Source organism: Oryzias melastigma, linkage group LG24, assembly GCF_002922805.2.
Source record: "Oryzias melastigma strain HK-1 linkage group LG24, ASM292280v2, whole genome shotgun sequence".
Lineage (NCBI taxonomy): Eukaryota > Metazoa > Chordata > Actinopteri > Beloniformes > Adrianichthyidae > Oryzias > Oryzias melastigma.
The window spans coordinates 21,039,638-21,053,504 of record NC_050535.1 but is presented as its reverse complement, the minus strand read 5'-3'; the positions used below and the strand labels follow the sequence as shown (position 1 = coordinate 21,053,504).

Genomic DNA, 13,867 nt, shown 5'->3' with positions numbered 1-13,867 from the left:
ATATAATTTTGTATAGGGGAATCATATCTGAACCTACATTGTTGTTTTAAACTGGAATGTCCTTTTCACCCATTGTCAAACAGTGTGAGTTTTGATTTAATCCTCTCTCATTTTAACATGCTGATTGGTGAAAGGGTTACACATGCATTATCAATGAGATAAACATGCAATGCTTCCATGTAACAAGCAGGCTAAAAACTAATCAGGCTCCTCCCACAAGCGTCTGGAGCATAGACTATCAAGGTAAAAACAGGAAGTATCTGCTGGTCCCAGAAATCAAAATCCAATAGACTTCAATAGAGAAATAATCAGTCATTCTATACGTGAAAATAATATTTTATTTTTTTTCTCGATAATTTTCCTTTTTTTCATTTTTTTAATTTATTGCAAATTACTCAAGTTATAAACTGGCCAATCAGATTTCTGAATTAAAGCATGTAGTGCCCACTGACCCCACCCTGATCTGTCAAAGGGTTTGATTGGACGATTCTTCTGAGCCTTTCAGTGGAAGGGGCGGGGCTTTCAAACAAGCTCACTCCTGATTACCGGGAGTTTTTAGGCAAAATCACAAAACCTGTCATTTTCCTAGGAGATAGTTTCTGCTGTTCATCAGATTCTGCTCTGAGTTGTGAGCGGGACTGCTGGTTCAGAAGTAAGCCTCCACTTATGTCCCATGATCCCTTTGTTTACACTGTCTTTTGCTAGCTTTATAGAACCCCTCAACCCCAACTTAGCATTAACAGTGCAAAAAAAATGGTGAACAGTATTGGAGTTATCCAGCCGTACAGTTTGATCCAGATTCCAGCTCAGACGAGGAAAACAAAGACATAGATTGATCTATGTGTCTGTAAGTGGAGGAATCAGAATGGAGCGGAGCAGGGAGACTTTAGCCCACCTATTGCAGCTTTTACATCTACAGAGCTTTTTTTTTAAACATCTGCTCGTGATTCACCACGATTTTGATTAAAAATACTCAGAGATTCAGATCATTATAAATACACCAAAAACACAATTTTCATTGGAGTGGGTCTTTAATTGTTAATAAGGGAGTCCTGACACAGCAGTGTGAAAGGTGTGCTGACCATAACTGACATTTTCAATACATTTTCTTTAACTGTTGCAATTTTTGAACATGTTTCTTCATTTACAGCTTCGACCTAAAATTTTTATTTCAGTGCATCTCCAGTAAATAGTATAGGGTCAAATCAGGATCAGCTTAAAGTGAATACAATAAAAAAATTGAAAATTTGAAAGCATTTTTAACTCAAATACATATTAAAAACTTAAAGTAATTATTGAAAATTTGAAAAAATACATATTAAAAACTTAAAAGAAATATTAAAAATGTGAAAAAAAGAGTACATTTGAAACTTAAATAAAAAACTAAACAATACAAACTTTGCGTTTTTTGTTTTTCCTCCTGTTTTTTCATTTCTAATTTTTCCATTTTAATTCAGATCTTTTGAGTTTTCGCTGCTGAGCTGATCCTAATTTTACATGGGGGCGGGGCTTTGAGCTCATTGGTTACCCATGTTTCCCATGATTCCCTAAAAGATAACAGGTGTGTTTGAGATCATACATGCGGACGGAGCATTACGCACATCGCCTGCATTGTGGTGCATGTTGGGTATTTTGACTCTGACATCTCATGTCAATCATCATGAAAATATCTCATGAAAGAGACGGGTCCAAGGCACCTAGTCAGGCGGGTGCAGCTGGAAAACCGGTGCTGCACTGACTGCAAGCTGCTTTAATTACTACAAAACAATGCATTGTGGGAAATGATGTCCTGGCTGTTCTTGCACTTCTTTGATCAGAAGTGAGTACATGAAGGACATCTGTGTATTTTGTTACTCTTTCTGGAAAGTAGTTGTTAAACCTTTCCTGCTTTGTTATCCGACTGTGGTCGAAAGACTCAGGAGATCTTCTGCAGGGCCGAAAGCTGCTCTTCATCCAGGGCTCACCTGTTAGGACCCTCAAAGCCTCCAGAGCGTGTGAAGCCATAGAACCAGTTGTGTCAAAGTTGAGGCCTTCAATTTGCATTTTCGAGTTGAAAACTGTTTTCAATTTTTTTTATTCACTTTAAGCTGATCCTAATTTAACCTCATAAAATAGTTAAATAAAAAATAAGAGAGGAAATGAGAACATTTTACTCTTATAATGAAGAATCTTCCCTAATGGAGAAAAGAATGACATGAGGTCAAACAAAATGATACAATGTCTCTCCACTAAAGCCTGTAAAGACAGAGGGAAATGTTAGCCTCAAAGTTCCTGCTGTCTAACGTCTGGTGAGGCTGGACTTGAGCTGCTCGGTCTCTGATTATATTTACTCTAAGAGGGCGGGACACTTTTAAAATACATCCGTGACGGGACAGTTAGAGGTTTAAAAGCTGAAGCGTTACTTTGGAGTTCTCAGTGTTTTAGCTTTCAGCTTTTTCACTTGTTGCTGTTTGTAAACTTCAGGTGAGACTCGTCAGGATTCAGAGACAGGAGGACCTCAGGTTCAGCCGCTGCACCAAAATAGTTGGTGTGATGGGACCAATCGTCAGTCGTAGTTCTCACACATCCACACTGTCTGCTTTGCTGTTGGTGCTGTTAGCAGAGCTTCCCTAAAAACCTGCAGCTCAGGCTGTACTTAGCACCCCGCCTGACATTTATGAGAAACTCGACCCCCAAACGGTCAGACCAGTTTAAACAGACCACACTCTTTAGAGCGTGTGAACAAGCAAACAAATTTACTGGAATCTTCTTCATTCTCCTCAATCTCCGACTCCACTGCGGCCCTTTTTGGTCCCAACTTTTAAAAGCGCGCCTCGCCGGTCTCCACTGAGCATGTGCAGAGCACGCACATCAAAATAGAAGCGCTGAGGGGATTGAACAGATTCACCTTTTCTCAAGTTCACATTTGTGGCAGAGCCAAGTGAGTTGTGGGAGTTGATGTGGCACGCAGGAGCATCGGGAGCGCTCGGGTTTCAGTCAGTGGAAGCACACACAAACTCACGCACACACCTGTCGCTGTCACACACAGAGCTGCTGCTCAGGGAACCGAACCGGAGGAAACGGCCAACCAGACCCAGGACAAACCCCTTCATTTCTGCGTTAGCATACTTCGGGATCCAGGTTTGCTGCAGAAGGTCAAGTTTTGGCTCTGCAGTCAGCAGAGGGTTAAAGCATCCACCTGATCTTACTGCACTTGTTGCTCCTGCAGGCCCTAAACATAGACATGGAGCTGCTCCTTAGCTGTCTAGCAGATGGTCATGCTGCTGCAGGGATCACTTTGCCTCAGATTCACAAGATTCCCTGGTTTGGAATAAAGTCAGGAGTGCAGACAGAGACAGAAACTGTCTTCAGGCGTCGTTGGTGCCGCCGGATCACATGTCCTCTTCATTAACATCACAGATCTTTTTATGGATTTTAAATTTGAAAGACTCATCTCTTGTTTTTCTAAAATATGCTTTAAAAAGCAGAAAGAGAACAGCCCATATGGCTCCAACATAAACAGCATTTAAGAAAGGAAGGCCAAGAAGTATGTCACAAAATAAAGTAATACATACACTTTTTGAATCTCAGAAAATCTTTAAAGATAAACATCAGTTAAAGTGACTGTAAATAAAAATGACTTCATACATATTTTGAGTAAAATTACCACAATGGAAACAAATGTTTTTACATTTTTCATAAAGTCCAAAGAGTTTCTTTATAAAAACTAATGATATGATGTATTTTAGTATAAAAGACTATAATAAGCACTTCAGGCTACAAACCTTTAATAGAAACCACACATTTATATGCTTTACATCAGGGGTGTCAAACTCAAAGCACACCTTAGGTTGTAACAGTATAAACATTTATTGAAATAATAAATTATCTAAATTGTAAAACGTTTCAAAAGTATTTTTTTTACCTAAATATGAGTAAAAACAGGCATGAATATTATTCCACAATAAATCAACTTAACCTAATCTAACTTCCAATATTTTGTTCTCGTTAATAATATATTCTGTCAAAATGATTCAAGCTAGTTGCTTCAATATTTTAGCAAGATACCATTGGGCTGTTTATAATAATAACCTAAAATGATGTGGAGGGCTGGATATAATTACCCCAAGGGCCGGATCCGGCCCCCGGGCCTTGACTTTGACACATTTTACATGCTGATTCGTGCAACAAATTTGCGTGCCCCGCCCCTCTTTTGTCAAGCGACGAATTTGCTGCTTGCCGCCTGTTGAAAGATTTGTTTCTGAGCTTGACGCTGATCGCTACAAGGAACCGTGTCTGTGGATATCTCACTTAGAATATATGGAAGACACAAATGATGTTGATAAATCAGTTTTATTTGTTGTGAAGAGTTCTACAAAAACATTGGTGATCATGGGTTTATACGATTATTATTAAAAGATTTTCCCCGTACAGGGGCTGTGTCTGTATGACAGCTGCCTCCACTGTGTTTCCGTGTCTCTGTGGTTGAGTTAGAGGGCTCTCTGTCTAGTATTAACCAAAGGGGGAAAAATAAAATTAGAAGACATTTTGTCCAGAGTATATCCCCCCTTCAAGTATCCGGATGAGCTCTGCAAACCTGCAGCTCAAGCGGGTAAATAAAAAATATAAAAGTTCTGGGAAAAAAACGCTCTCTTTGGACTAGTATTCTACCCGCTGATCGAGTCACAAACGTCACATGCCCAAAGCTGAGTTCCTGATTGGTAGATGCGACGCAGCGATCTGTCAAACTTCAGATATTTAAATTTTGACTGCGCCGCCCAATTTTTGCCTCGTTGCTGAAATCGAGTTGCTGGAACCTTCCAGCATCCTCTCAACCTTTAGACGCTTCATTTGGAGGCAACTTGTTTTAGATAAAAGGACAGAGGACGCACTGTAAAACATTTACAATTTATGTATCTGAATGTGAACCATTTTTCATGACCTCTGCAGTGGCCATTTGTTTACGGAGTTTGTCGCTTGACTCATCTAAAAGATTCAGGTGTTCTTTATAGAGGACACTCCAGCCTTCGCAGTGATGGATTATGGGTTGGAGAAGAAGAACTTTGTCTTCAAGTAGAAACAGACTGCACAAGTATTTCTCCTCTTTCTAATTCTCTGAGGAATTTCAGATTTCAGTTACTTTTATCCATAACATAAGCCAACGGCTGTAGGCTCTCATTTCCTGGTTGTGTTTTTGACCAAATTTGACCGTAATGTCACAAACCAGTTCAGACACAGAATAGTAGCATTAGACCAGACAGTAGCAACAGGTCACAGAGTGGTAGATTACACCGCCATAACAGTAGATCACCCAGTAGAAACAGTAGATTAGTAACAGTAGATCACACAGTGGTAAAACTAGATCAGAGTGGTAACAGTGGATCACAGAGTCGTAATAGTAAATTAAACAGAACCAACAATAGATCACATAGTACTAAATGTATATTAGTAACAAAAGATCACAGGGTGGTAATTATAAATCACAGAGTTGTAACAGTAGATCACACAGTAGTAATAGTAGATCACACAGAATTTACAATAGGACACACTGTAGTAACAGTAGATCACACACTCGTAACAGTAGATTAAATTGTGGTAACAGTAGATCACAGTAGTAACAATAGATCACAGTAGTAACAATAGATCACAGTAGTAACAGTAGATCACAGTAGTAACAATAGATCACAGTAGTAACAAGAGATCCCATTGTGGTAACTGTAGGTCTCACAGTAGTAACAGTGGATCACATTGTGGTAACAGTAGATCACAATAGTAACAGTGGATCACATTGTGGTAACAGTAGATCACAGTAGTAACAGTAGATCACAGTAGAAACAGTAGATCACAGTCGTAACACAGTTGTAACAGTAGATCATAGTAGCAACAGTGGATCACATTGTGTTAACAGTAGATCACATAGTGGTAAAATTAGATCACAGTAGTAACAGTAGATCACATTGTGTTAACAGTAAATCAGAGTAGTAACAATAGATCACATTGTGTTAACAGTAGATCACATAGTGGTAAAATTAGATCACAGTAGTAACAATAGATCACATTGTGGTAACAGTAGATCACAAAGATCTAATTAAATACTGTCTGGCTATTTTTGTGTCTGTTTCCTCTGCTGATGATTATTCTTTGTTTCAAGTCTGTTTTCGGCATAGACAGCATGTCTGTGTACCTTCATGCATAAATAAAGCATGCTGGTGAAGGTGCCAGTGGCTGTTGGTTTATAAGACCACCAGAATTCCAAACAGCTAAATAGAAAGAGGGGGATTTACTTGATTTTAATGAGGTGACAAGTCTTTGGTCATCCTGTGGTGGGGTTGTGTTTCCCTCTGAAGCGTCACACAGACGCAGAGGTGATTATAGGGAGGGATAACTAAACACTGTCCAGAAAAATGACAAAGAATAGCATATGTATTTTCAGAAACTTTCTTTTTGTTGCATTTGTCAATTTCCTACTCGACTTGAATCATACTTAAAAAAAAAAAGAAGAAGAATAGCTCTTCCTTTAAGTGAATACTTGGTATGGAAGGTTTTTTTCTTTAAAGAGAGATCCAATCTTAATCAATCCTAGATCTTTTTCTATTTTTGAAATCCTCCCACCTGTAGAAGCTTTCCAACAGTCCCTTTCAGCTCCACCACATCCTGTTTGTTCTTCGGCTAAAATACAGACGCCTGTCTCAGAGGGGGAACCAATGCTAGAAAAAAATGCTTCTAAATAAGTTTTTATCGGAATTTGCTCCAAGAAAATAAGACTAAAACATTCTTCTTGCGTTAAATGTGTCTGATTTCAGGTCCAGACAGCTTTTGTTTGAAGTTCGTCAATGGTGCTGCCTAGATCCATTGAATTAAAAGTAGCGGGGAGCCAGATCCATGGCAACCATCGCCTCAGATTAGTGTGGGATGCGAGCTGGCAGCAGACGTGCACTCAAACTGCACAAACCGAATCAATATCTGTGTGTGTGTGTGTGTGAGGAGGGGGGGGGGTCTTCAGCCTGACAGATACAGATGTTTGTTTGTTGGCTCCACTGTTTGAGGTGTTAGAAATGTCATTAATCAAAACCCGCACTGCTGTTGTTTTGATCATTTCCCACCCAACCGCAGAAATCTGAGTGTAAACAGAGCCTGGCAGGCTGCATGCAGTCATGGAGCTCAGGTCACGTGCAGGACCATGTTAACGCTGCCGTCTCTCTGGCAGGACGATGAGGTGGTTCTTCAGAGCGCCGCCACCATCCAGAAGGACCATCGCAAGTTCTGTCTGGCTGCAGAGGGCCTCGGAAACCGTGTGTGTTACCTGGAACCCACGTCTGAAGCCAAGGTGAGGACAGGCTGCTGCTGGAGGACAAATGGAGAACCTGAATGATTTGAGCTCATTCAGTCTTCCTCGTGCCCAAAGTGAAATGAAAACATAGTTTGAGGCAAAACAGGAAAACTACCATTTGTTTCTTTACATTTCTTTGACCACCTCGTGCTATTTTAGGTGAAAGAAAGTAATGTTTTAAGTCTTTATTTTGAAATGTAACAGTTCAGATTAAATTCAGTGTTTATGTATTTTCAGATTCTAATGAATTCTGAATGGAAACCATGTCTATAAACACATATAAAATATATAAAAACTATTTATTTTATCATTTTATAACAAATTAAATTTAATTTTTTACTACTGTTTACCATCTTTTCTATTTAATTTCCCTTAATAAAAAGACTTGCATAAAGTGAGGAATTGGTATTGAAAACATGGAATTTGGATCTTTTGCTTCAATGACACCAAAGATAACATTTTTGTTTGTTTTATTGTTTAGTACATATAAAATGCATAACAAGGATTCATGAAAGAAAGTCAAGAACAGTGCAGGTAGAAGAAAACAACACAAAGGCTAATTCAAGGCCGCCACCCAAAAGAATCAAACACATAAAATATATATCTGTCATATATACATGTATATTCCAAAAGTTTTTTACATTAAAAAATGGTAATGCATATATTAGTAGTTCACATGTAATAGGATTTGTCTGAAAACAGCAATAAAATCCAATTAATAGTAGAAAACATAAATATATCATCTATAAAATAATACTATTGGGATAAAAGTGAGAAACATTTTTAAAACAGTGTACCTCATGACCAAACAAGTGTTTAAACAAAGATAAGGAAGACTGCGAAACAGAAATTACTAATTTTACAACACTTTGAAAAGTTACAGGTTTTTATTGCATCACAAAATTTATTCCAAAGTTTGCCGCCCAAAATCTAACAGAAAAATGACCAAACTTTGGTAAATAAAGAGCAGAATTATTACGGTTTAGTGAGAATAAAGCTGTAAATTAACCATGAAATATGCTGAGAACAGTTTAGACATACGCCCTTCATGGAAAAGAATTTTGTATGTAAAAACAGAGATATGAAAAATAAAGGGCAGCTGACGTGATTAATAAATCCTAATTGACGCGTTAATATGTATTAACGCTCTCAGGCGTCCTGCCGTGCAGCTGTGAGATCAGCGAAATAAAACTATAAAATAGACTTAAACTTTTTTATATTCTGTGATTGAGATTTTATTAAAATAAAGAGGTAATATGGAATTTATTTGTTTGTTTTTTTGGATAAAAGTGATCTTTTATTTTAATAAATAAAGCGGAGAATGAAAGTCGATCTGACGGCTGTAATGCAGCACCAATGTACCCGCCATGAGGGGCGGAGCCAAACGGAGCTGTCTGCTGTGAGAAACCCAACCAGGAAACTGGCCATTATGTTATTTTGGGATGTGAACTAACATGCATTTTCCACAATAACGGGCACCGACGTTGTCTAAGAACTGTGGAAACTCTCCGGTTCTCCGCTAAAGTCCCATCCTCGGACATCGCAGGTCAGGATTAGGGTTGGGCACCGATGGGATCTGATGCGGTTCCGGTGCTACCGCGGTGCTTTGGTTTCGGTTTCGGTTCCCTTTCGGTGCTTATTGCGGTGCTTCAGTAATAAAAAATAATGCCTTTATCTTCCTAAATCCAAAGCAGAACGGCTTCAAACAAGCGCAGACTCCCTCCTGCCGTGCAGCTGTGCGCACGTAATATAAAGCATAATATAAAACTCCGTCTTAAATAAACTTAAACGTCCTTGAAATTTTAGCCTGACATTTTATTAAATTAAATCAGGAATGTGGCATTTATTTGCAGTTGTTTTTGGGCAAAAGCAATATTTTATTTCAATAAAATAAGGCGGAAGATAAATCTCAATCACACGGCTGCAAAGCGCAGCAGATGATGACGACCCGCTGTGGTGGTGGGCGGAGCCGAGCCGAGCTTTCTGCTATTAGCAGCCCAACAAGGAGGAAACGATTCATTGTTTCATTTTGGGATGGGGCTCCAGCGTTGTTTAAAAATTGCGGAAACTCCACTATTCACAGCGAAAGTCCCGCCCACCGACGTTGCTGTCAAAATCGTCTCCGTCAGCGGATGTGTCATGCCTGCTCTCAATGTTTCCTGGGTCCTCCTCACCGGGCTCTTCTTCTTCTTGACCCAAAATGCTCATGCTAGCTCCGGAGGATGTGCTAGAGTGTGTTCCTTCACGCTTTACACCCCCCCAGCAGTGAAAGACCGTGCAACTTTCTGCATTTAGTGCAATCTCATGCGTGGTCAAATGTTTGCTGAGATTTGAGGTGTTACCTCTGCCACACGAGATAATCTTGCTGCATCGGTTGCACGTGGCTGAATTTTCCGTTTTTGCTGTAAAATACAGCCAGACCTTCGAGCGCTTTAGCTTCGGCATTTTAGATGCGCGCGCATGCGCTGTTGCCGGTTTTATATGAGCCCGCCCACGAACACAAGAAAGTAAATAGATGGGCTGAATCGTAAAGAATCAGAAGGGAGTACAAGTGATTGACATGTCCACAGACAAATGAAACTTCAATGAAATTTGGAACCGAAATCCGGCACCGTTTGCAGCCGCATCTTTCGGTTTCGGTAGAACCGCGCAAATCATAACGGTTCCTACTTGGAACCGAACTTCGGTGCCCAACCCTAGTCAGGATGGACAGACACGCCCCCACCTGTGCAGATTCCAGCCGAGACGACCTGAAATAAAGCTGGATCAAACCTCTCCTAAAATTTTTTTTTTTTATTATTTTTTAAAAGCACAATAAAAAAATATGAGAAATAAAGAGAAAGCTGAAAAAGCAAAATTCCAGGAAAATTGACAGCGGAGCTCTTAGGAGGAGAAAAATTCTCATTTTTTGGGGCTGCCTGGCAGTCGAAGACACATAAGACAGATCACATCATGGAGCTGTGAGGTCTGTGATGTTCCTCTATCAACAGAAACTGTTCACATATGTGGTCCAAAGAAATTTGTGAAGTTTGCGTGTATTCTTATTTTAATTTTCATTCAAAACGTTGATCAGTTTGTTGACAAATTTCATTCTTGTTGTTTTGATAAAATTACGCCTAAAACTTTCATTCTATGTTGTAAAAACATTTTTAGGGTTTCCACAGCAAAATAAATCCAAATTTTCTAGATGGAATTTTCTGTTTTTGCATGATTTTATGTCTAGTGTGTGAATATAACGTAGAAAAATACCCAGATAAAGGTGGTGTCACATGGGTGAGGATCTGCTAATTGAAGTGATGCCAAATAACCAAGCGGGTAGTATTTCAAACTGAAAATTCAAAACAAAGAGGTAAATTCAAATGTAGACTAAAACTGAGTTTTAGGCCCTTGAAGGGTTAAAAATAAATGTTCTAAATGTACAATTTTGCGTGTGATTATATATTGTGATTATTTGAAAATAATAAGTGGCTGGCAAATATTGTAACTTAAACAAATTAATTGCCATTAATTAGTTATTTTTTTAAATGATTCCTGGTCCTAGAAGAATATTAATATTATAAACAGGGAGAATTTGAAGTCTCTGAAATAATGGGGCAGATGGAGTGAGTAAGTCTAAACTAGTTGTGATCCTAATAAAGTGTTTCTGCAAAATAAATATCTTATGGAGAGTAGCTGGAAATGTACTTGCCCAAACTATATTACGTTATGAGAGATATGGATAGATTAAACTATGATAAAGAATCAAAAGACAGTTTGATAACAAAAAAACTGTTAATATTGGAAATAACTTCATTTTTCTAACTTGGTCAGTTCTTAATGAATTTAGATTTTCTAAATTTTCTCTCTCTTTTGTTTTGAGAATTGATCAAAATCATATCTAACTTTATTCTATTGTTCTTACAAAATGAGGATGAATATCAAAACCAAAATAACATTTATTTCATTCATTTAGGCATTAAACAATCTTTTGGGGTTTATTTTTGTATGTTGCAAAAGTTCCTACTATATTTATATAACATGAGCCCTTCGCTGACCATTGCTTCCTGGCGCCTCTGTACCACTTTAACATTCGTTTTTAGGAGACGACTCAGTCAACTACAGTTTTTAAACAACTGAAAGAAGATGACGAGATCGATTACCCCTTTTTTTTTTTTTTTTTAAAGAAAACAACATATTTGGATAACAATATGTTAGTTATATGAGGATACCAATAAAAAAACATATTTTTTGCTGGGTGCTCTTGAATATTACTCGTACAGAGTTTTTGAGGTAACCAGGGTGACACGTTTCAACTCCTTTAAAGCAGCTATAATTAAATTCCATCAACTGATTTGAAAAGAAAGTCATTTGAGAAGTGAAGACGCCGTGCTGATTGCAGGCGTTTGTCATTCAGAGCTCAGCCTGAGTGTAAACGTGATTAAATAGGTGAGCGCCTGTTTGCAGTTCACAGGGAGGCAGCTCTGCTGCTGGAAGCCACGTCCTCGTTATCACCCGCGGCCTCGCCTCTGCTCGCATTTCTCACTGCTGTTGCTGAGTTCAGAGGTCAGCAGGTCTTCCCTCCGACCACAGGAACGCCGATCCAAACCTTTTCCCTCCCGGATGAACTCTTGAATCCAGTAAACCTGACTTCAGGGTGGTTCAGAACGGATCTCTTTAGACAGATTTTCCCATCATGCAGAGCTGTCGTGTTAATCAACAGTGCCATCTAGCTAATCACTGAGTTCATTTTGCCTCCATTTGGCCAGTCAATAAAAACAAGCTTTCAGCTCCACATCATTTAGGTTCTGCTGATGCTTTGAAACGGAAGTTCTAGTTTAGAAAGTTTTTTATTAGCTTTGTGAAGAAAAAGAATAATTCTTCAACAGACGTTTTCCAGATTATTCAGCTGTAGAAAGACGATGGGAAGATCAAAATCTACTAATAAGAAAAGACAAAAACCTTCCGAAACTAAAGAAAAAAAAAATGCCCAAATTCCCTCCCTAATCCCTAATTACTAAAAAACTATGTAATGTGGGACTATCTAGTGCCCTGGATTTTAAAAGCATTTTAGACTCCATGCTCACTACTGTTCTTTAAACAGTGAATATGATGTCACCAACTTCAGGAAGTGAAAGCAATACGAGCATTTTACGACTGTTATTCATGTATATGCTGTGTTCTGATGATGAAAATGTTGATGGTTTATTAAAAAAATACATTATGTATATTCTCAAATCTAGAGAGCAGCATTGCACCCTGGTTTCTTGCAGAGGATTCTCTTAATTTTGGAATTGTAGATTGTATTTTTTGGATGGTACTACAAAATGGTGAACACACTATTTAGTGCACTTTGTAGTGAGTAGTGAAGGAATTTGGACATAGTCAAAATATGTCAGTGCAGCCAGAACCATTAGAAGTAAATTACTGGTATGGCGAAGAAGAAAACTTGTTTTCAGTTTTGTTAATTTAGTTAAAATAATCTCATTTATCTTCTCTTTTTTAAAATTCTTCAGAATTGCAGAATTCTATGCAGTCTATCTTTTGTTTTTTAAAGTTTCTTCATTCTGCTTCTTCCAGTTGAAAGAGCTCAGTTGGTTTTAGTTTCTTTAGCTAACTTAGGATTTTTCACATCAAAAACTAAAGTTTGTTTAGTCATACCAGGATTTTCTTAAGTTTTCAGAGTAAAGTATATCCACATAAATGATCATATATTACCTTTGGAACACTAAAAAAAAACAAATTATTTATTAAATATGAGTTACTTTTGATAACTATTTTTATACCCGGAAGTGGAACAACTCGATCTCCGCCTTTCGCTTTCTGGGGGTTCCGCCCACTTCATGACATCATCATAGAGCTGGCGTGTCACCCACGAAAAAATGACAGAATTTTTTTTATTTTTATATATATATATATATTGAAGTAGGCCTACATACAGAGCAGCTCGGACGTTAATCCCCGAAATATAGCACTGAAAGAATGGTGATGCTAATGGGTGTGGTGAAATTTGGTCAAAAAACGCAGACAACACCAGATGAACGTTTCAGGATTTATTGAAATGATGACATATCTTTTCCATATAAAAACCATTTGGCTTTCTGCCGTTGATCAATAATCCACGTTTAAACCAGTTCTCTCAACTCTTCACTGCCTTTCTCCACCTGGAGAGTTTGTCCACTTTTCCATATTTGAGGCAGACACCCTGCTTTTTTTTCTTATTGAAAGCACCTTAATGTCTAATTCCAATCCGTCCTCTCTGCTCTCTTGCAGTATGTCCCTCCGGACATGTGCATCTGTAACTTTGTGCTGGAGCAGTCGCTGTCGGTTCGGGCCCTGCAGGAGATGCTGGCTAACACGGGGCAGAACAGTGAAGGGGTGAGTACCTTCCTCTGTCTGAGCAGCTGCAAATCTGGAAATGCTAAAATGCTTTTCATGTAAAGTGCTGGAAGCTCAATACAGCTTCTGCTGCCCTCAATACAGCTGGATCAAGCTGTGGAGAAGACAACCACTTCATAACACAATCTGCTGTGTTTCTAGGTTTATTCTTTGATCTGATGATTAAGATACATCTTTTTTTTT

General features: G+C 38.5%; 1 protein-coding gene across 3 annotated transcripts in view; it reads left to right on the top strand.

The window, feature by feature from the left end:
* The window catches only part of ryr3 (ryanodine receptor 3), a 156,018-nt gene that overhangs the window by 23,284 nt on the left and 118,867 nt on the right, over window positions 1–13,867 (top strand). For all 3 annotated transcript variants that reach the window (XM_024291525.2, XM_024291524.2, XM_024291526.2), the window contains exons 2-3: window positions 7,187–7,306; window positions 13,559–13,663. In XM_024291525.2, coding sequence (XP_024147293.1) covers window positions 7,187–7,306; window positions 13,559–13,663 — 225 coding nt within the window. The remainder of the gene's footprint in view (window positions 1–7,186; window positions 7,307–13,558; window positions 13,664–13,867) is intronic.